This window comes from Ranitomeya variabilis, chromosome 4, assembly GCF_051348905.1.
Source record: "Ranitomeya variabilis isolate aRanVar5 chromosome 4, aRanVar5.hap1, whole genome shotgun sequence".
NCBI lineage: Eukaryota > Metazoa > Chordata > Amphibia > Anura > Dendrobatidae > Ranitomeya > Ranitomeya variabilis.
In genome coordinates this window covers 472,972,003-472,996,655 of record NC_135235.1, presented here as the reverse complement: position 1 = coordinate 472,996,655, position 24,653 = coordinate 472,972,003, and the positions used below count along the sequence as shown (strand labels likewise).

The 24,653-nt window shown below is 41.5% G+C and overlaps 1 protein-coding gene across 1 annotated transcript in view; it reads right to left on the bottom strand.

Moving 5' to 3' along the window:
• Positions 1 to 1,193: 1,193 nt before the first annotated feature.
• TRIM65 (tripartite motif containing 65) overlaps positions 1,194 to 24,653 on the bottom strand; it is a 49,218-nt gene continuing 25,758 nt past the window's right edge. Inside the window, exons 3-6 of the mRNA XM_077251772.1 lie at positions 17,874 to 18,104; positions 12,065 to 12,224; positions 11,842 to 11,973; positions 1,194 to 2,849 (exon numbers count right to left, since the gene is read on the bottom strand). Of these exons, the coding sequence (XP_077107887.1) occupies positions 2,287 to 2,849; positions 11,842 to 11,973; positions 12,065 to 12,224; positions 17,874 to 18,104 (1,086 nt within the window). The 3' untranslated portion in view covers positions 1,194 to 2,286. The remainder of the gene's footprint in view (positions 2,850 to 11,841; positions 11,974 to 12,064; positions 12,225 to 17,873; positions 18,105 to 24,653) is intronic.

Here is a 24,653-nt window from a genome sequence, read left to right as displayed (position 1 = left end):
TGTGCATATGCGTTTCTAGCTACTACCGTATATACTTGAGTATAAGCCGACCCGAGTATAAGCCGAGACCCCTAATTTTGCCACAAAAACTGGGAAAACTTATTGACTCGAGTATAAGCCTAGGGTGGAAAATGCAGGAGCTACCGGTAAATGTCAAAAATAAAAATAGGTACTAATAAAAGTAAAACTAATTGGGACATCAGTAGGTTAAGTGTTTTTGAATATCCATATTGAATCAGGAGCCCCATATAATGCTCCATACAGTTCATGATGGCCCCATAAGATGCTCCATATTAAAATATGCCCCATATAATGCTGCACAAAGGTTAATAATGGCCCCATAAGATGATCCATAGAAAATGTGCTCCATATAATGCTGCATAAAGGTTGATTATTGCCCCATAAGATGCTCCATAGAGACATTTGCCCCATACAATGCTGCACAAATGTTGATTATGGCCCCATAAGATGCTCCATAGAAACATTTGCCCCATATGCTGTTGCTGCAATTTAAAAAAAAAACATGACATACTCCCCTCTCGTCGCTCAGGCCCCCGGCACTTGCAATATTCTCCTGTCTCCGTTCCACCGCCGGGCGCCGCTCTGTCTTCCGCATCCTCTGCAGTGACTGTTCAGGCAGAGGGCGCGCACTATACACGTCATCGCGCCCTCTGACCTGAAGAGTCACTGCAGAGGATACAGAAGACGGAGCCTGGCTGTGAAACGGGGAAAGGTGAATATTGTGCAGGGCTCACCCTCCCCGTTATACTCACCTGCTCCTGGCGAGGTCCCTGCATCTCCGATGGTCTCCGGGTGCTGACAGCTTCTTCCAGTGTTGAGCGGTCACTGATACTGCTCATTATAGTAATGAATATGTGGCTCCACCCCTATGGGAGTGGAGTCGCGTCCATATTCATTACTGTAATGAGCGGTATCAGTGACCGCTCAACTCTGGAAGAAGCTGTCAGCACCCGGAGACCATCGGAGATGCAGGGACCGCGCCAAGAGCAGGCGAGTATGTCACATCAGCCGCTCCCGCTCCCCCTCCCGACAATGAAAAAAATGCGCTGAAAATCTCGGCTTATACTCGAGTATATACGGTAATTATGTTTGTTCAGAATTTAATATACTTTTGTCTGCACATATCTCTTAGCTTAACACATTATTACACTCTACTTTATTGTGTTTTTTTTGCTACCAATTTCCCTCCGGAGATGTTGTATTTTCCTACCATTGTCATTTTATAGTAAAGATTTAGTTTTGAATAATATACTTTGTATTAAACTTGCCCAGTATTCAGTCTGGGACTGGACTTTCATAGTTGCAGCTTTAAAACATTCTGGGGCTTCAGAGACAATGTATTTTTAAATTACAGCCATTCAACTGAATGGCCACCAACCACAAAATACATACCTCGGAGACAAGCTTTCTGAGCAGCTCTCCACTATGGCAGATGTGGTGTGCCAGGTGTGGACTCCTCCCCAATGAAGTCCATATGCCCAGAAAAGGCACGAGGAAAGGGGTTGTCTTGTTATCCCCATAAGGACCGCAACTGGTCTGAGAGGTATTTAATTACTAAAATAGTGCCAGCCAATAATGCATATATGGTGTTATTATTTTTAGTGCTCGTGCACATGAATGTAAAAATTGGACGACAGCTCTCCATCATTTTGATGTTATTTGTATCCTGGGGCAGTGCACATGTACGATTTTTTTTCCTCAGAAACAGTCAGTCCCAGGAAAAATTTGCAACATGCTCGATTTGCCTCCGATTCATATTGCACTCAGCCATTCATGTCTATGGGTCGGTGGGAAAAATCAGAGTGCACTTGGATGATATCCAAATGCGGTCCAATTTTCACAGCCTGGCAGAATGGAGAAGATGGAGGTTTGTTGTTTTATTTTCCACAACCGAGAGAATTAGACTACACTCTGATCAGAGCGTGATTAGTATAATTCGCCCCAATTTCTCGGATGAGAGAAACCAGTTGTGTGACTCTAGCCTTACAATATTTATTTTACCACATATACAGCATCATTAATTCAACAGTGCTTTATAGACATTATTGGCACTGTCCCCATTGGGGCCCACAACCTAAATTTCCTATCAGTATGTTTTTGGAGTGTGGGAGGAAACCAGAGGAAACCCACACAAACATGGGGAGAAATACTCCTTGTAGATGTTGTACTTTATTGGATTTGAACCCATGACCAGTGCACTGCAAGGCTGCAGCAACATCCACTGAGCCACCATGCTGCACAGAATCCTATTTATCCAAACTGATCTTATCCTTGGTTTTCAGCATTTATTTCAAAATTTGGGACAGTGCGGATAGTGACATTTGCATCTTCTCCAATCCAAAAAACTGGGAATACTTTCTCAGAGAAGAGGCATGAGAAAGAATGCAGAAGATGCAGGCGACCATCATTAACTCCGTAGAACGTCAGACTGCCAGCTGTCAAGTCAAGATGAATGCCAATCTCTGTGAACATTGATGACTGAAGCTTAGTTTCTTTCTTGTCATGCCAAACAGACTGGCGCATGCTACGCAGTTGCAAGCTCCATGAGGAACTGTTATGTCCAATTTTATTTTCCTGTTCCTTAGTACGTTTCAAGGATTCATACGCTACTCCTAAATCTACAAAGTAGGTGGATATACCAACCTCCCAGTAGTGACTTCCCTCAGAAAAACCCTCAGTGCACATTACATGCCAGTTCTGAAATCTGTCTGGGGAATCTTCCACATCATTTTTCCGGAACCATTCTTTGTGTGTGGCTTTGCAGTTCTCATGTGATATTGCTATGTGTTTGTTGGCAGTCTCGGGGTCAAATTTTAAGTTGCGGTAATCTGTGGATTAAAGCAGATTCAGTCATGAATGTCAATTTTGATTTACAGTAGCCATGTAGACAGCTAAAGTTGAAACCAGAAGTTTACATACACTGTATAAAAAGACACATATGCATGTTTTTCTCAATATCTGACATGAAATCAGAATAAACCTTTCCCGTTTTAGGTCAGTTAGGATTACCATAATAATTAATAATTGCCAAATGCCAGAATAATGAGAGAGAGAGAGAGAATGCTTAACCCCTTTCTGCCATTAGACGTACTATTCCGTTCATGTGACCCGGGCCCTACTTCCCATGGACGGAATAGTACGTCATAGGAGATCGGCCGCGCTCACGGGGGGATTATTACAGCTGACATCCAGCACTATGTGCCAGGAGCGGTCACGGACCGCTCCCGGCACATTAACCCCCAGAGCACTGCGATCAAACATGATCGCAGCGTTACGGCGGCATAGGGAAGCATCACGCAGGGAGGGGGCTCCCTGCATGCTTCCCTGTGACCCTCGGAGCAACGCGATGGTCTCCTACCTCCTCCTCCCTGCAGGCCCCGGATCCTAAATGGCCACGGGGCTCCTTCTGGGTCCTGCAGGGAGGTGGCTTGCAAGCGCCTGCTCAGAGCAGGCGCCAGGAAGCCTCCCTGCACTGCCTGTCAGATCGCTGATCTGACACTTTACCATGATTTCCCCCCGGGACAAAGTAAAAAAAAAAAAATTACATGTGTAAAAAAAAAAAAATCCTAAATAATGAAAAACAAAAAAATATTGTTCCAATAAATACAATTCTTTATCTAAATAAAAAAAAACAAACAATAAAAGTACACATATTTAGTATCGTCGCGTCCGGATCAGCCAGACCTATAAAACTGTCCCACTAGTTAACCCCTTCAGTGAACACCGTAAAAAAAAGAAAAGAAAAAACAAGGCAAAAACAACGCTTTATTATCATACCGCCAAACAAAAAGTGGAATAACACGCGATCAAAAAGACGGATATAAATAATCATGGTACTGCTAAAAACGTCATCTTGTCCCGCAAAAAACGAGCTGCCATACAGCGTCATCAGCGAAAAAATAAAAAAAGTTATAGTCCTCAGAATAAAGCGATGCAAAAATAATTATTTTTTAAATAAAATAGTTTTTATCGTATGAAAGCGGCAAAACATAAAAAAATGATATAACTGAGGTATCGCTGTAACCGTACTGACCCGAAGAATAAAAATGCTTTATCAATTTTACCAAACGTGGAACAGTATAAAGGCTCCCCCTCCCCCCCAAAAGAAATTCATGAATAGCTGGTTTTTGGTCATTCTGCCTCACAAAAATCGGAATAAAAAGCTATCAAAAAATGTCACGTGCCCGAAAATGGTACCAATAAAAACGTCAACTCGTGCCGCAAAAAACAAGACCTCACATGACTCTGTGGACCAAAATATAGAAAAATTATAGCTCTCAAAATGTGGAGACGCAAAAACTATTTTTTTTGCAATAAAAAGCGTCTTTTAGTGTGTGGTGTGACGGCTGCCAATCATAAAAATTCGCTAAAAACCCCACTATAAAAGTAAATCAAATCTCCCTTCATCACCCCCTTAGTTAGGGAAAAGTACGGTAATAACATTTAAAAACTTTATTTATTTCCATTTTCCCATTAGGGTTAGGGTTGGGGCTAAAATTAGGGTTAGGGTTGGGGCTAAAGTTAGGGTTAGGGCTAAAGTTAGTGTTGGAGTTAGGGGTGTGGTTAGGGTTGAGGCTAAAGTTAGGGTTTGGATTAGGGTTGGTATTAGGGTTAGGGGTGTGGTTAGGGTTATGGTTGGGATTAGGGTTAGGGGTGTGTTTGGGTTAGGGTTTCAGTTAGAATTGGGGTGTTTCCACTGTTTAGGCACATCAGGGGCTCTCCAAATGCGACATGGCGTCCGATCTCAATTCCAGCCAATTCTGCGTTGAAAAACTAAAACAGTGCTCCTTCCCTTCCGAGCTCTCCCGTGCGCCCAAACAGGGGTTTACCCCAACATATGGAGTATCAGGGTACTCAGGACAAATTGGACAACAAATTTTGGGGACCAATTTCTCCTGTTACCCTTGGGAAAAAACAAAACTGGGGGCTAAAAAATAATTTTTGTGGAAAAAAAAAAAAAGATTTTTTATTTTCCCGGCTCTGCGTTATAAACTGTAGTGAAACACTTGGGGGTTCAAAGTTCTCACAACATATCTAGATATGTTCCTTGGGGGGGTCTAGTTTCCAATATGGGGTCACTTGTGTGGGGCTTCTACTGTTTAGGTACATCAGGGGCTCTGCAAATGCAACGTGACGCCTGCAGACCAATCCATCTAAGTCTGCATTCCAAACGGCGCTCCTTCCCTTCCGAGCTCTGCCATGCACCCAAACGGTGGTTCCCCCCACATATGGAGTATCAGCGTACTTAGGACAAATTGGACAACAACTTTTGGGGTCCAATTTCTCCTGTTACCCTTGGGAAAATACAAAACTGGGGGCTAAAAAATAATTTTTGTGGAAAAAAATATTTTTTATTTTTACGGCTCTGCGTTATAAACTGTAGTGAAACACTTGGGGGTTCATAGTTCTCACAACACATCTAGATAAGTTCCTTAGGGGGTGTTTTCCAAAATGGTGTCACTTGTGGGAGGTTTCAATGTTTAGGCACATCAGGGGCTCTCCAAACGCAACATGGTGTCCCATCTCAATTCCAGTCAATTTTGCATTGAAAAGTCAAATGGCGCTCCTTCCCTCCCGAGCTCTGCCATGTGCAAACAGTGGTTTACCCCCACATATGGCGTTTCGGCGTACTCAGGACAAATTGTACAACAACTTTTGGGGTCTAATTTCTCCTGTTACCCTTGGTAAAATAAAACAAGTTGGAGCTGAAGTAAATTTTTGGGGAAAAAAAGTTAAATGTTAATTTTTTTTTTAAACATTCCAAAAATTCCTGCGAAACACCTGAAGGGTTAATAAACTTCTTGAATGTGGTTTTGAGCACCTTTAGGGGTGCAGTTTTTAGAATGGTGTCACACTTGCCTATTTTCTATCATATAGACCCCTCAAAGTGACTTCAAATGTGATGTGGTCCCTAAAAAAAAAATGGTGTTGTAAAAATGAGAAATTGCTGGTCAATTTTTAACCCTAAGGCCGGTGTCACACTAGCGAGTTTTACGGACGTATGAGAGCAGAAAATACGTCCGTAAAATACGCATTACACACGGCCCAATGAATCTCTATGGGGCTGCTCCTATCAGCCGTATATTACGTATCCGTAATATACGGTATTGTACGGCCATAGAAAATCGCAGCATGCTCCGTTTGTCAGCGTATTGCGCAAAAAATACGCCAATGAAAGTCTATGGGGGCGAGAAAAATACAGATTACACACGGACCAGCAGTGTGACTTGCGATAAATACGCAGCGGTGTTCTATAGAAAAGCCGGTAATTCAATTGCCGGCTTTTCCTCTCTCCTTCACAAACCCGACATGATATGAGACATGGTTTACATACAGTAAACCATCTCATATCCCTTTTTTTTGGCATATTCCACACTACTAATGTGTGTATGTGCAAAATTTGGGCACTGTAGCTTGAAAAATAAAGGGGTTAAATTGCGTAAAAAATTGGCATGGGCTCCCGCGCAATTTTCTCCGCCAGAGTGATAAAGCCAGTGACTGAGAGCAGATATTAATAGCCTAGAGAGGGTCCATGCTTATTGCCCCCCCCCTGGCTAAAAACATCTGCCCCCAGCCACCCCAGAAAAGGCAGATCTGGAAGATGTGCCTATTCTGGCACTTGGCCACTCTCTTCCCACTCCCGTGTAGCGGTGGGATATGGGGTAATGAAGGGTTAATGTCACCTTGCTACTGTAAGGTGACATTAAGCCAGATTGATAATGAAGAGGCGTCAATTATGACACCTATCCATTATTAATCCAATAGTACGAAATGGTTAATACAACACACACATTTTTACAAAGTACTTTAATGAAATAAAGACACAGGGTGTTTTAATATTTTATTATTCTCTTAATCCACCTGAAGACCCTCGTTCTGTAAAAAAGGAAAAATAAAAAAATCAACTCTGGTGGAGAAAATTGCGCGGGAGCCCACACCAATTTTTTACGCAATTTAACCTTTTATTTTTCAAGCTACAGTGCCCAAATTTTGCACATACACACTACTAACATTAGTAGTGCGGAATATGCAAAAAAAAGGGATATGAGATGGTTTACTGTATGTAAACCATGTCTCATATCCTGTCGGGTTTGTGAAGGAGATAGCAAAAGCCAGCAATTGAATTACTGGCTTTTGTGCTATCTCGCGCTGAATTAAATATAAATACAGCATATATATATATGTGTCTCAATTACATATATATATATATATATATATATATAGATACTGTATATATGTTTTAACGAACACTTGAGCCCATAAATCCATTAGATGTCGGTTTTGCAAGCCTGCGAGAAAATATCGCAGTACGGATGCCATACGGATTACATACGGAGGATGCCATGCACAAAATACGCTGCCACTCCCTGCCTACGGATGACATACAGATCACTATTTTGGGAACATTTATGTGTATTACGGCCGTAAAAAAGAACCGTATTGTCTTACGCCTAGTGTGACGCCGGCCTTATAACTCCCTAACAAAAAAAAATTTTGGTTCCAAAATTGTGCTGATGTAAAGTAGACATGTGGGAAATGTTACTTATTAAGTATTTTGTGTGACATATCTCTGTGATTTAAGGGCATAAAAATTCAAAGTTGGAAAATTGCTAAATTTTCACAAAATTTCCATTTTTTCACAAATAAACGCAAGCAATATCAAAGAAACGTTACCACTATCGTGAAGTACAATATGTCACTAGAAAACAATGTCAGAATCACTGGGATCCGTTGAAGTGTTCCAGAGTTATAACCTCATAAAGGGACAGTGGTCAGAATTGTAAAAATTGGCCCGGTCATTGACGTGCAAACCACCTTTGGGGGTTAAGGGGTTAAACAATTCTGGACTGCCCATATGATGATGTCGTGTTTGGAAGCTTCTGATAGTTTTTTTGGCCACATCTGAGTTAATTAGAGACACACTTGTGGATGTATTTTAATGCACACCTGAAACACACTGCTTCTTTGTGCAGCATCATGGCAAAGTCTCAAGAAATCAGCCAAGATATCAGGAAGAGAATTGTGGGCTCATCCTTGGGTACAATTTCAAGATACCTGAAGGTGCCTCCTTCATATGTACAAACAATTATATGCAAGTACAAACAATATGGGAATGTCCAACCTGTGCTGACAGGCCACTCTGCCAGGAAGAAGCCAATATTCCAAAAGGAACATAAAAAAGCCAGATATTTGCAAATGCACACAGGAACAAAGAGCTTAATTTTTGGAGACATTGTCTGTGGTGTGATGAAACTAAAATTGAACACTTTTTGGGCATAATGACCAGAGTTCCGTTTGGAGTAAAAAGGTAGTAGCTTGGAAGCATAAGAACACCATACCAACTGTGAAACATGGAGGTGGCAGCATCATGTTGTGGGTTTGTTTTTCTGCAGGAGGGACTGGTGCACTTCACAAAATAGATGGCATCATGAGAAAAAAGATTACGTGGCAATACTGAAGCAACATCTCAAGACATCAGCCAGGAAATTAAAGTTTGGGCGCAAATGGGTCTTCCAAATGGACAATGACCCAAAGCATACTGCCAAAATGGTAAGAAAGTGGCTTAAGCATATCAAAGTCAATGTTTTGGACTGGCCATCAAAAAGGCGACCTACAAACCTGGATCTGTTACACCAGTTTTGTCAGGAGGAATGGGCCCTGTGACAACACACTCCGGGATCGCCTTTGCTGGGGTCAAAGGTCACGTGGTTTGCGCATTGAACTCCGAGGCGTACAGCAGGTTTCGAGTAAGCTGACCTCAGGTCAGGTTTATTAATGTGAAAGCAACAAAACAAAACATAAAAATAAACCCTAGCCTGTCCGGCACTAACTCAACCAATGCGTTACTAAACTAACAACTGGGGGGGCTGCTCCCTCCCAGCTAACATCACACAGTACGTTACAAGCACCAACCATTCGTGGAGGTACCTTATGGGAGCTCCTGCTCCAACTGCTGACTCCTTGTCAGTCCTCTGGGGAAGCTGCCTCACGGGAATCCCCAACTTGCCTTTATGGCATAACTTCGTTAGTCCAGACCCTCCGGAGAACTGTAGCTTCCCCAAGTTCCACTGTGCGCGGCTCAGGGATCCGGTCCTCCTCCCAGGACCTCCCACGCCAGCACGCGCTTTCCAGGAAGCCTCCTCCCAGGCTTCCAACACAGGAACATACACAGCCCGTACACCGGGCCCTCAGGGAGAACATGTGACCCACACCCTGGCCACACTATGTACCTGTAACCACGCCCACAGTAATGGATCACATGGGCTGGTCATGTGATCCTGACATCACTGCAGGTCCTCATAATCCTGCAAGGAACAAGGTACAGTGAGTGCCCTCACACAGTGGTGAGGAATATGGGTCGCCAGACCCCACATCAAGGGAGACTACTTATAGTACAGAGGACCTCCTCCTCTGCGACACATACCTTCCATTAACCACCATGCCGGACACTGTCTCATAATTACATCCACGCATACAACTGCCATGGATTCTCACGGCCTGAATACGAGTCCGTGCGCATACTGGGGAAACCATGCAGTGCCCCCTACCTGTTACAGGGGTCACTGTATCACAGCCCAAATTCCGACCAACTATTGTGAGAAGCTTGTGGAAGGATATCCCAAGCGTTTAACCCAAGTCATTCAGTTTAAGGGCAATGGTACCAAATACTAATGAATTGTATGTAAACTTTTGACTTTGCAGTAAGTAATAAAAAGGACTTAAAACATTCCCTCTCATTATTCTGGCATTTGGAAAATATTAATACTTATGGTAATCTTACTTGACCTAAAACGGGAAAGGTTTATTCTGATTTCATGTCAGATATTGAGAAAACCATGCATATGTGTCTTTTTATATAGTGTATGTAAACTTCTGGTTTCAATTGTCAGTTTTAGGTCACTTGCAACCAGTGAAAAATGTCCAAATTAAATAAAAATTAAAGGGTAACTCCTGCCACTCATATTGCTTGGATATGCCTTCACTTTGTTATTCTTGGGGGTCCGACTGTTGCCCCTATCTATCCTGAGAATGAAAGGACCTCAGTGCAGGTTTGGCGCTGAACATTTTTCTCCTGCACAGTAATTGAGGCCATCCTGCAGTTCTCTCAATAAAAAAAAGTGTCCAGCGGTGCCAAATTACGGCTGTGGTCCCCTAATTTTCTGGACTGGTAGGGGTTGAGACAGTCAGATCTTTGCTGATCATAATATAATATCTATACCTAGGGCTATTTGATGATCTTAGACCATGACACAACCAAAGATTGTACTATGCAATTGCAACATCACAGCATAATGTAAGTGAATGTGGTTGCGTTGTGACTTCCAAGTTGCTGTAACCATGACATGAAAACTGCAAAAAAGTCCTTGAATGTCAAAAGTCATGAAAGAAAGCCCATGATCTCTGCGCTTTAAAGTTTATTTTTAATGAATACACTAAGAGTAAGATTTTTTTATTGCATATTGATGTCAATAATTGCCATGAGCAGTCATTTTATATTAAGGCAATTATGCCACATTTCTCAAGCTCAACCCTCACCAATACTCATAATTGATATTAAGACAAGTGGCAAATTCCAAATGTTCTAGGTAAAGGAGGAATGACCTTCAATAGACAATGTGCAACTGATTTATGGAGAAAAGTGGTTAAGAACAATCCCAGGTAAACCATGCTGCAAATGTATTGGGTAATATAGCACATAATACTAAGCAGCACTGATCTAGGTAATGATCCTTTACCTTTCCCCCTTGAGGAAGCTAGATGCGAAATGCGCGTCAGGGCACAGGTTGCCGCAGATTGGTATGGGTTATATATCATATTTTACATTCATATCTATTTTAGTTGATATTACTCACTGTTATATTTATTTACAGTGCCTTGCGAAAGTATTCGGCACCCTGGAACTATTCAACCTTTTCCCACATATCATGCTTCAAACATAAAGATACCAAATGTAAATTTTTGGTCAAGAATCAACAACAAGTGGAACACAATTGTGAAGTTGAACGAAATTTATTGGTTATTTTGAATCGCAGCAAAAGGTGGCGCAATAAAGTATTAAGTAAAAGGGGCCGAATAATATTGCAAGTGCATTTATACGGAGACTTGATTACACACAGGTGGATTATATTTATCATCATTAGGCATTTAGGACAACACTGGATCATTCAGAGATCCACAATGAACTTCTGGAGTGAGTTTGCTGCACTGAAAGTAAAGGGGACGAATAATATTGCACGCCCCACTTTTCAGTTTTTGAATTTCCACAAAAATTTAAAATAACCAATAAATTTTGTTCAGCTTCACAATTGTGTTCCACTTGTTGTTGATTCTTCACCAAAAATTTACATTTGGTATCTTTATGTTTGAAGCATGATATGTGGGAAAAGGTTGAAAAGTTCCAGGGAGCTGAATACTTTCGTAAGGCACTGTAATGGGTCATAAATTATGCATTCCTTCTAGACAATCATGAGTTAATCAATTTAGTTGCACATGATCACGTTTGACTATAATAATGCACTTGCACTTTATAAATATCTATGATTAGTTCTAAATATATCAATGCACTTGCACTTCATATTTATGATATCTATGATTTTCTGATTGTATTTATGAGATGGCTATTTACGTGATTTGGAGCCCCTTTTAAATATATACATGTCCTAAGCATCACTTTTCCAGTTCCCTGTGATCTGCTCATTGTGCTGACTCTACTGGAACTCTTTTTAATATAATAACGTGTTTTTAGCAAGATTTAATAAATATTACATTTTATTCATTATAAACGTGTGGCCAATTTTTCTCATAGGATTTGTAATTTACCTTTACAAAGCTGTGTTCTGAGGGCACTGATCCTTCCAGATTTCTGAGGAGATGTTTTATGTTCACTCAAAGATGGTACTGCTATACAACAGGGGTCATTTACAGTAATACCAGAAGGAGTAACTGAGGCCTCTAGAGAACAGAGTGTGAAATGTGTTATATGATATAAAGCAATGCACATCTCTTCCATTATTCAAGCCATTGCACCAGCCTTTAAATTTACCTATTGGGCTTGGAGGGTGTAACAGATTAGGAAATTCCTGTTGAAGCAGCCTGGTGACTTCTGGAAGAATCCTAGTTACTGCTTCCATTTGTAAGTTACCATACAACGGAACATTTGGGGATGCTGGAGCAATTCCGACTGGTACAAGTTTCGGAAGACCCTGAAACAGTTACATTGTGGGATTTAGACATCCATGCATACTGCTATGCGTACAAGAAAATAATAAGTACAATTTTATTTATTGACAGTAGTGCACAATTGTACTATATATATATATATATATATATATATATATATATATATATATATATATATATATATATATATATACCTTTTCTCCTCAACAATTAAATTGCAAACACCAAGATGGAAAAGTCATGGAATTATGGAAATCACAGCATGAATAAATATGTTCCTGATATGTAAATGGTAAAAAGATGGAAAAAATGTTTTCAAAATGTCTCGATATTTTCAGCATTAAGAATGAACACATGCAGAAATCCCTCCAGTTACACCACCTTGGCTGCTACCAATGAGGTTATTAATGGTTGTCAGAGGAATGTTCTGCCACACTAAATACACTTTGGCAAATCATCAAGATCCGCTGCTGACAGCTCCCTTTGCAATTGCTAACAAATTATGACCCAGATGTGCTCGATGAGAGATGAGTCCGTAGATGCTGCAGGACATGGTAGCAAGTTTTGGTCCACACAAACTACTCATAGTAGCACAAGCAACATGTAGCCTGGCACTGTCATCTTGAAAAACTGTTACTGGGCCACTATGGAGAAATGGCCATACCCCTTTTTCCAAGACCAAATCAATATAACATCAAGCTGTTAGTGTACCTGGAATGAAGTGTAGAGAGGTTTGGCTACCATCCATTATGCCACCCCACACCATAATTATGGGAGTAGAACCCGTGTGATATTCCCTCATGAAGGCCTCAGCAGCAACACTATGCACAGCTGTGGGTGCAAACTTGATCTGCTCAGGAACATTCCAATATACATACACAAAAATAAAGGCAGCACTCCAAAGATATAAGGTGAAAAAATGTGTGGGATTTATTCACTGCGGTGCAACATTTGAGTTTGTAATCTGAAGCCTTTTTCAAAGTTGCATTTGGGTAAATGGTCGGCCAATAGTGAGAAGAAATTCAATTCGTACTGCTTTGGCCTGGCCTGGCATCTAGTCTGGTCCAACATGGCAGGCAGTCTTCACTTGTGTACCCAGCCTAGTCACTAGACCTCATGTGTTGTCATGTGGCCAAATAAGCGCCAGAGGAGCCAAGGATGCCACAGAAATGAATACTGCCTGCCAAATAGTAACGGACTGGACATTGGACCTGGGCAGTGCAAATTAAATTGGTTATATGTATTGACACAAAATGTGTCACATTAGCGTGTAGCATCCCATGTGAGAGAATCGGATGCGATATGCTAATGACACTCGGCTCAAACTCTGCTGTGAGTGTGAGCCAAGTGTCAGTGCATTGTGCTCCGATTGTCTCACATGAGAGAATCACAGCACGGGTACGGAGGAGACTCCTCTATTGCCGGTATCCGTGGTAAGTCTCATACCAAATCGGCATTAGAAAATAATTGCAGATGTGAGTTGCCCCATAGTATAACACTGGTCCAAGTGCTACGCGTTGTTTTATCGCATAGCACTCAGCCATGTTATACACTGGAGTGAGCGAGCCCTTAGGCTATATAACAGAGCAAGTATGAGTCTCTGTCAGACGTATATAGCTGGAACTATTCTTGATGTAATGTGAATAAATCCTTACTGAGACATGCCCTTTAAGATGAATTCCCATGTGAAGTGCTACAGAGCTAAGTCATCTTGATCTGCATAGCTACAAGTGTCTAATTTGAATCTATATTTACTCCCTGTGAAGTATGCTAGTCAGGATTATCTGGTCTGATGAAGATCTTACCACATATTTATTGTCCTGTTAACTTGTGTAACATAACAAAGCAAGCAGGTACTCACCCTCCCTGGGGTCAGTGTCGACTGTTTGACGCTGCTCCAGTGTCAAAGTTTTGGCTGCAGTGATGATGTAGCATTAACAGTTGATGAATAGAAAAAATCCGCCATTTGACTGGGGAACATGGTGAAATCAGATGAAAAAAGTATTATGTGGCCCAAACAGTGTGTACAATACGTGACGTTTTGGACTAACACAGACCTTTAGCATGCACACTGATGATCCTGGGATATCCTGTTTAGGGATTAATTGTAAGGCATCCTTCAAATGGACGTGTTGGAGAGGATTTACCATGGGCCAACCACAGTGACGTGGATGAGAGAGCAATACAGCGTAGTTGGATAATGCTTGTGGTGCAGGGTGTTGACAGTTAACATCACCAATTCAGCCAACCACTGAGCTCCACAGCTCTGCCGATGGAGATTTTTCATATTTCTAGTGCAGTAATGCAATTCATTTTTCATGTTTTAGCGTTACAGTGTGCTGCTCTTTGTTTGAATGTATAAGAGTTGGCGACTCTAGGTAAGCACCTGTTCAGACCTATTTATGTTTGGATGTGACGGTCAGTCTTTTGATATTTGTATGCATTAGCCTTCTGACTGAGCACTCTGCCCCTTAGCTTCAGGAGTTTTTAATTGCAGCAGGATCCTACCCCTCCATAGAGATTTAGACTTCAGTCTAAGACAGGATTGGCATGTAGTTACGTCCTGGCAACGAGAATCGCCTTATCATGGCTGCCAGGTACATATGAATTGGCCAATTTATGCGCTAAGTATACTCAATTTTTCATATTTCTAGTGCAGTTATGCAATTCATTTTTCATATCTTATATTTCATGTTTTAGCGTTACAGTGTGCTGCTTTTTGCTTGAATGTATATGAGTTGGCGACTCTAGGTAAGCACCTGTTCAGACCTATTTACGTTTGGATGTGATGGTCAGGCTTTTGTTATTTATCTGCCGATGGAGAGGACACAAGACACCAAGCTCAGTGATTGGATGCAGACAAAAAAAAGTCACATAATTAATATGATTGAAATAAGACAAATGTCCATCCAGCTCACCCAAAGAATGAGAAAGGATAAAAAGAAGTGTTCTACAGTATGTACAGCCATTAGACTTGATCCGATCTGCTCCAGAAGAGCTAATCTTTCCCTGCAGTTCCCAATAGTTGATCCACTGGACCAAACATTTACTAAATAAATTTATGTTATTTTCTTCTAAAAAAGAATTTATGGTAAGCCTTTTTTGAAACCTTCAATGGTCCCCGCTGTAGCCAGCTCCTGAGGTTGATTATTCCATTGATTGACAGTTCGTAAAGAAGGCATGTCTGCTTTGGAGATTGAACCTTTCTTTCTCCAGGTGGAGAGATAGAACCCTTGTCTTTTGAGGGTTCTACATCTTTTTGATCATATTTTTGCATTTATGTACTTATACAAGTTACCATAATCGTGTGCCCCCTTAGACAACATCTCTTCTCAAGATGGAATGAATTTAGAGATAATGTAAAATTATTTTTAAAATGTATTTTAAAAAAAATCTAAAAAGGCTTAACCCCTTAACCCCCGGAGCTTTTTTCGTTTTTCGCTCCCCTTCTATCCAGGGCCATAACTTTTTTATTTTTCTGTCAATATGGCGATGTGAGGGCTTATTTTTTTCAGGACGAGTTATACTTTTGAACGATACCATTGGTTTTAGCATCTCGTGTAACAGAAAACGGGAAAAAAATTCCAAGTGCGATGAAATTGCAAAAAAAGTGCAATCTCACGCTTGTTTTTTGTTTGGCTTGTTTGCTAGGTTCACTAAATGCTAAAACTGACCTGCCATTATGATTCTCCAGGTCATTACAAGTTCATAGACACCAAACATGAGATTCTAGATTCTCTTTTATCTAAGTGGTAAAAAAAAATTCTAAAGTTTGCTACAAAAAAAAAAGTTTGCGCAAATTTCCGATACCGGTAGCTTTTCCTTTTTTCGTGATCTGGGGTCGGGTGAGGGCTTCTTTTTTGTGTGCCAAGCTGGCGTTTTCAATTATACCATTTTTGTGCAGATACGTTCTTTTGATCACCCGTTATTGCATCTTAATGCAATGTCGCGGCGACCAAAAAAACGTAATTTTGGCATTTTGATTTTTTTTCTCTCTATGCCATTTAGCGATTAGGTTAATCCTTTTTTTTATTGATGAATCAGGCGATTCTGAATGCGGTGATACCAAATATGTGTAGGTTTGATATTTTTTTAATTGTTTATTTTGATTGGGGCGATTTGAACTTTTATATTTTTAAACACTTTTTTTAAAGTTTGACATGCTTCAATAGCCTCCATGTGAGGCTAGAAGCATCCACTTCTCGATCGCCTCTGCTACAAAGAGGTGATGCACAGATCACCTCTATGTAGCTGAATTACAGCATTGCTATGAGCGGCGACCACAGGATGCAATCCATCATCAACAACCATAGAGGTCTTGGGGAGACCTCTGGTTGTGATGGCAACGCACCGATGACCCCCGATCAAGTGACGGGGTCAGCGGTGCGCGTACTTCAGGCCACGCGGACGGCAGCGATTGTTAAATGCCGCTGTCAGAGTTTGACTAGTTAACTAGTTAATAGGTGCGGGCAGATTGTGATTCTGCTAACGCTCATTGTGGACACATGTCAGCTGTTGAAAACAGCTGACATGTCACGGCTTTGAGGTGGGCTCACCGCCGTAGCCCACCTCAAGGTGGGGGATGCTGCCAGCTGACTTACTATTCCGTCAGCTGGCAGAAAGGGGTTAAAATCACCCTGATATTTTTTTTAGAAATAGTAAACTAAAAAAAATAACATATTTGTATTGCTGCATGCCTAATAGTCCGAAATACTGAAATATCATAATAATTATTATGGAATAAAGAGATCAGAAGGTCATATGGGACATAAAAATGGTACCAATAAAATCTGCCTTCCCAAAATTGGATTGACAGAAAATGTAAAAATGTTATGGCTCTCAGAAAGTGGCAACAAACCAGGGAGGCAAATAGAGCATGCCGCGATTTTGTTTCCTCAGACGACTTGGTTCGAAGAAAAAAAAATCCGACGTGTGCACTGCCTCATTGATTAACATTGGTCCGAGTGCGATTTGATATTTTGACGGAATCCACTTGGCCTGAAACTATTGTCATCTGCATGAGCCCTTAGGATCATTTTCAGACTGGGTACCCTTTTTTATCAGAGTATAAAAGTTCATAGTACAATGAAAAATGTGCTAAATAGGTTTTGATTTGTGATGAGCGAACGTGCTCGGATAAGAAGTTATCAGAGTATGCTCGTTTGCTAACCAAGTGTCTTTGGCATGCTCAAACATATATTTCGAGCATGCCAAAGACCCTCGGTTAGCACCCAAGCATGTTCTGATAACTTCTTATTAGTGATGAGCGAATATACTCGTTACTCGAGATTTCTCGAGCACGCTTGGGTGTTCTCAGAGTATTTTTTAGTGCTCGGAGATTTAGTTTTCATCACCTCAGCTGAATGATTTACATCTGTTAGCCAGCATAAGTACATGTGGGGGTTGCCTGGTTGCTAGGGAATCCCCACATGTAAACAAGCTGGATAACAGATGTAAATCATTCAGCTGAGGTGAGGAAAACTAAATCTCCGAGCACTAAAAAATACCCGGAGGTCATCTGAGTGTGCTCGGGAAATCTCGAGTAACGAGTATATTCGCTCATCACTACTTCTTATCCAAGCACGTTTGCCCATCACTAGTTTTTATCTGTAATAAAAATAAGTTTTACACTACATTTCAATACCCTTTAATTCAGCAAATAACCACTTTACCTCAAGAAATGCCACTCCATCATTCCTCAGCAGCACTGACGCCTCCATGTGATGCTTTTCCAGCTTTTGCAGGTGGCTTTGTAGAAGCAGAACATGCTTTTCTGCCTGTGTAAGTGCCACAATCTTTTCACAGTCCACAGCTTCTACAGCCAGAATGTGGCATTCATTCAAAGTCTTTTGCACTTGATTAAATTTCCCTGTCATTCCGGACACAATCTTTTCATAAGAATCCTACAGGGTAGTGAAACGAAAAAGGTTATAAAAGCAGGGCGGACATCACTGGGTTTAGCAAAGCTTTTGGATTTCTAGCATATCTCCAGACACATGTGAAATTTTCCATCTGAATTCTAATGTTTAGTCTCCCTGTGAATTCCCACAACCTGAGGCAAATCCCACCAAGATAATGCCTTTCCATATGTCCATTAGGTCACGTAGAAACTTTAAGTATTTGATGAGTTTTTTACCTCAGTATTTGTAAGCCAAAACCAGGAGTGGGTGATACATGCAGAAGTGGTGATGTGTCTCTCTCTATTAGGTACGTGCACACGATGCACATGTGGAAAAAAGGAAATCCAGCTCCATGAGATAAAATCACAACTTTAAGGTTGCCGTCACACTAGCAGTATTTGATCAGTATTTTACATCAGTATTTCTAAGCCAAAACCAGGAGTGGAACAAGAGGAAAAGCATAATAGAAACATATGCACCACTTCGGCATTTATCACCCACTCCTGGTTTTGGCTTACAAATACTGATGTAAAATACTGACCAAATACTGCTAGTTTGACGGCAGCCTAATAGTATTCATTTAAAATAGAAATAGGCTAAAAGACATACAAAAAACGGATATACCGGAAGGAGCATGCCTGTGTAAACTGTATGCGTTTCGAACACACAAGTGCGTACAGTTTACACAGGCACTCTCCTGTGCTTTTGTATGTCTTATAGCCTATTTCTATTTTAAATGAATACTATTAGGCCGGGATGACACATACGCGAGATACGGCCGAGTCGCGCAGGTTAAAACCCAGCTCTGGCACCAGCACTCCGGAGTGAAGCGTGCGGCTCCATGTATTGCTATGCGGCTGCACGTTCCGCTCCGGAGTGCCGGCGCCACAGCTGGGTTTTCACCTGCGAGACACGGCCGTATCTCGCGTATGTGTGATACCGGCCTTAAAGTTAAGTGATTTTATCTCTTGGAACTGGATTCCCTTTTTACCACATGTGCATCTTATTATTATTATTATTATTCATTTTTATAGCACCATTTATTCCATGGCGCTTTACATGTGAAATACGGGGCAAATATAGACAAATACATTAAACATGAGCAAAAACAATGCACACGGGTACATAAGGAGGGAGGACCCTGCCCGCGAGGGCTCACAGTCTGCAGGGGATGGGTGACGATACACTAGGAGAGGGTAGAGCTGGTTGTGCGGCGGTTCAGTAGGTTCAGGATCACTGCAGGCTGTAGGCTTGTCGGAAGAGGTGAGTCTTCAGGTTCTTTTTGAAAGTTTCTATGGTAGGCGAGAGTCTGATGTGCTGGGCTAGAGAGTTCCAGAGTGTGGGGGAAGCACGGGAGAAGTCTTGGATGCGGTTGTGGGAAGAAGAGATGAGAGGGGAGTAGAGAAGGAGGTCTTGAGAGGATCGGAGGTTGCGTGTTGGTAGGTATCGGGAGATCATGTTACAGATGTATGGAGGAGATAGGTTGTGGATGGCTTTGTAGGTCATTGTGAGGGTTTTGAACTGGAGTCTCTGGGCGATAGGAAGCCAGTGAAGGGCTTGGCATAGGGGAGAGGCTGGGGAATAGCGGGGAGACAGGTAGATTAGTCGAGCAGCAGAGTGTAGGATGGATTGGAGTGGTGCCAGAGTGCTAGCGGGGAGTCCAGAGAGTAGGAGGTTGCAGTAGTCGAGGCGGGAGATGATAAGGGCATGCACTAGTGTTTTTGCGGTGTCGCGGTCAAGGAATGCGCGGATCCGGGAAATGTTTTTGAGTTTGAGGCGGCAGGAGGAGGCAAGGGCTTGGATATGTGGCTTGAAAGAGAGGGCAGAGTCGAGGATCACCCCGAGGCACCGGGCGTGTGGGACTGGGGAAAGTGAGCAGCCATTGACATTGATGGATAGGTCTGGTGGAGGGGTAGAGTGAGATGGGGGAAAGATGATGAATTCTGTTTTGTCCATGTTCAGTTGTAGAAAGCGAGCAGAAAAGAAGGCTGAAATGGCAGACAGACAGTGCGGGATTTTGGTAAGTAAGGAGGTGAGGTCAGGTCCGGATAGGTAGATCTGCGTGTCTGGCAGAGACATGAATCCGTGCTCAAGATTTCCTGGACTCATAAGGAAATTCATCTAAAGGGTGAGCTGAATATACCGTACCTTTTTTTCTGCATGTGCACATGATGCCTATTTCTGGCAGATTTTGCCTGAAATGTGCCAGAAAAAGTGCTCAATAAACGTTAAAAATAATGAACACATCCACGGCAATGTCAAAATACTTGCTGTGTTCAGTCCTTTTCAGTTTTTTTTAACTGATTCAGGCTTTGAAAGCTGTGAAGTGGCTAAAAAGAAGCGACCTGATCATTCTTTACACTACTTTATATATACCGTATATTCTCGCGTATTAGCCGAGTTTTTCAGCAAATTTTTTTGTGCTGAAAACGCCTCCCTTGGCTTATACTCGAGTGAACTACAAATGAATGGCCCTGAAATATATACGGAGGACCGTATGCAACTCAAAAAAATTTATAGAACAGACAAAGTCCTCCAACACAAATTCTCAAAATGAATAAATAATTTTAAAAATATTTAGAATTGAGAGTCCTCAGTGGTTGATACCTTTTAATGGCTAACTGAAAAGATGGTAACAAATTGCAAGCTTTCGAGACTACACAAGTCTCTTCATCAGGCAAAGACTAAAAGAAATTCTGAAGAATCACATATTTATGCACAACATAGAACAGTGAAAAAAAAAAAAACATGGATAAGACAGGTGATATGAAGCAGAATTACCATGAGTGATAAACAGTTATGTCCATAAATATTGGGCCAGTTCTTAGATAAGGATTGTTTTATTGTCCTCTGATCGGGGTCTGATTCTGTTGTGATGACCCCTCATAGTCTGAGGGGCAAGTTCCTTAGTTGATGTAAAAAGACATAAATCCATGCGACACATTCATTCCAGCAGTGAGACTGTCAAAGGTCGTCCTCAGCTTATATTCCCAGACTCTTCTGTCTCTCTTAGATTTGAAGCTACCTTTTAACACAAGTAATTTCATGTCCATAATGTTATGATTTGGGAGACAAAAATGTATTACCACAGGTAGATCCATTTCTCTTATTGTGTGGTGGTGAGAATTCATTCTTGTTCTAACCTTTTGCCCTGTCTCCCCCACATACAGACCTCCAGTTGGACATTTAGTACAAATAATTAGGTACACCACATTAGAAGTCATTATAAATGGACAGGTTTTACATTTTTTCTTGTTGCAAGGAAAGGTACCTGCAGCTGTTGGAGAAGACAGGGAGCTCTTGACAATGATGCTTCTTAGATTTGGGGGCTGCCTAAAACACAGTAGTGGGGGGTCTGGAAAAATTGCTTGTAGTCGGGCATCTTTTTGTAGTAAAGGTTGTAATTTCTGTGCAGCTCCCCTTAGCACCTCCAGATTTGGATTGTAGGTAACTACTAGAGGTACCCAGTTATTTTCTTCTTTAGCTTTGTAATGTAGCAGGTGATTCCTTGATATTCTGGTGGCTCTTGTAATCTGGTTTTCAATTGTTCTTGGATGGTAGCCCTGATTCAAAAAGGTCTTTCTGAGGCGACCAAGGTGTTCATCCCTATCCATTGGGTTGGAACATATACGATTGTATCTGATGGCTTGGCTGTAGATAATAGAGTTTTTGATGTGTTTTGGATGGAAACTGTCCCATTTAAGGTATGTTGGACGGTTGATTGGCTTCTGATACAGGGATGTCTCTATTTTATTGTTCTGCAGCTTAATGATGGTGTCCAAAAAGTTAATTTCAGTGCAGGAGTAGTTGAGTGTCAAGTTGATGGTAGGATGAAATTGATTAAACTGTTCATGGAACGTCTTTAGCTGTGGCTCAGACTCCGTCCAGATGATTAAAATGTCATCAATGTAGCGGTAGTTGGCCAGAGGCCTGATGGGACATGAGGACAAAAAGTCGCTTTCAAGCTTGGCCATGAAAAGATTTGCATACTGTGTTGCCATTTTACTTCCCATTGCTGTGCCAGTCTCCTGTAGATAGATCTTCTTGTCAAATTCAAAGTAATTGTGGGTGAGGATGAATTTTATAAGTTTCACCACAGAATTTGCATCAGTCCCTGTGTTTTCCAGGAAGAATTTGCAGGCATTTAATCCATCCTGGTGTGGGATATTGGAGTACAAAGATTCCACATCCATGGTGGCCAGGATGGTTCCTTCTGGTAGAGGACCTATTGCTGATAGTTTATTCAATAGGTCAGTTGTGTCCTGAATGAAGCTGGGTGTATCCTTTACCAGGGGTTTAAGAACACCCTCTACCCATCCAGATACCTGCTCAGTAAGGGTGCCCACACATGAAATAATTGGTCTTCCTGGATTTCCAGATTTGTGGATTTTGGGAAGCATGTAGAATGTCCCTGTTCTTGGACTTTCTGGTATCAGGTCATTGGCTCTTATGGATTCGTCGGGCAGACAAGATACCAACTTGTTTAGTTCCTTGTAATAGTCCTGTGTAGGATCCGACTCCAATTTTTTGTAGTAGCGTGTGTCCATAAGTTGTCTGTTTGCTTCCTTCATATAGTCTGATGTGTTCATCATGACTATTGCACCTCCCTTGTCAGAAGGTAAATAATTTTATTAATTTACATAATTTTAAGAACCATTAAAAATTTGGAAATGCAAGCTAACCATACAGGTGATGGAAAAAAGCAAACACTGGACATGAAGAATACTAGATTTGTGCCCTAACAGAGTATATCACATCATGAAAGACATTTTTCAACCAATCTGGAAATATAGGTAAACAAGATCAATACATACAAAATAAAGTGCATAATGCAAAATAGTTGAATGGTGTACAGGGATGCAAGGTATATAAAAGATAGTCATGCACAATTAGAGGTATATCTACCTATTTACAGTGGGGAAAAAAAGTATTTAGTCAGTCAGCAATAGTGCAAGTTCCACCACTTAAAAAGATGAGAGGCGTCTGTAATTTACATCATAGGTAGACCTCAACTATGGGAGACAAACTGAGAAAAAAAAATCCAGAAAATCACATTGTCTGTTTTTTTATCATTTTATTTGCATATTATGGTGGAAAATAAGTATTTGGTCAGAAACAAAATTTCATCTCAATACTTTGTAATATTTCCTTTGTTGGCAATGACAGAGGTCAAACGTTTTCTGTAAGTCTTCACAAGGTTGCCACACACTGTTGTTGGTATGTTGGCCCATTCCTCCATGCAGATCTCCTCTAGAGCAGTGATGTTTTTGGCTTTTCGCTTGGCAACATGGACTTTCAACTCCCTCCAAAGGTTTTCTATAGGGTTGAGATCTGGAGACTGGCTAGGCCACTCCAGGACCTTGAAATGCTTCTTACGAAGCCACTCCTTCGTTGCCCTGGCGGTGTGCTTTGGATCATTGTCATGTTGAAAGACCCAGCCACGTTTCATCTTCAATGCCCTTGCTGATGGAAGGAGGTTTGCACTCAAAATCTCACGATACATGGCCCCATTCATTCTTTCATGTACCCGGATCAGTCGTCCTGGCCCCTTTGCAGAGAAACAGCCCCAAAGCATGATGTTTCCACCACCATGCTTTACGGTAGGTATGGTGTTTGATGGATGCAACTCAGTATTCTTTTTCCTCCAAACACGACAAGTTGTGTTTCTACCAAACAGTTCCAGTTTGGTTTCATCAGACCATAGGACATTTGTTGTGAAATTGGATTATGGGCTCCCCCGGTGGCCACTGGTGGAATTGAACTGGTGTGCATCATCCTCTCTGTTCACTGTTGTGAATTTGGATTCTGGGCTCCCCCGGTGGCTACTGGTGGAATTGAACTGGTGTCTTCATCTTCTCTGTTCACCTGTTTCCATCAAGATGTGGGAGTCGCTATATAACCTTGCTGCTCTGTTAGTTGCTTGCCGGTCAACAATGTTATCAGAAGCCTCTCTGTGCTTGTTCCTGCTCCTAGACAACTACTAGATAAGTTGGACTCTTGTCCATGTTTGTTTTTGCATTTTTGTTCCAGTTCACAGCTGTAGTTTCGTTACTGTGTCTGGAAAGCTCTTGTGAACAGGAATTGCCACTCTGGTGTTATGAGTTAATGCCAGAGTTTTAAAGTAATTTCTGGATGGTGTTTTGATAGGGTTTTCAGCTGACCATGAAAGTGTCCTTTCTGTCTTCTGCTATGTAGTAAGTGGACCTCAAATTTGCTAAACCTATTTTCATACTACGTTTGTTATTTCATCTTTATTCACCGCCAATACATGTGGGGGGCCTCTGTCTCCTTTCGGGGTATTTCTCTAGAGGTGAGCTAGGACTGATATTTTCCTCTGCTAGCATTATTTAGTCCTCCGGCTGGTGCTGGGCATCTAGAATCAACGTAGGCATGCTACCCGGCCACTGCTAGTTGTGCGTTAGGTTTAGTTCATGGTCAGCTCAGTTCCCATCTTCCAAGAGCTAGTTCCTATATATGCTTATGCTATGTTCTCTTGCCATTGAGATCATGACAGTTTGACCGGCCCACTAAAGGGTTAAAATCCTTGGCTGA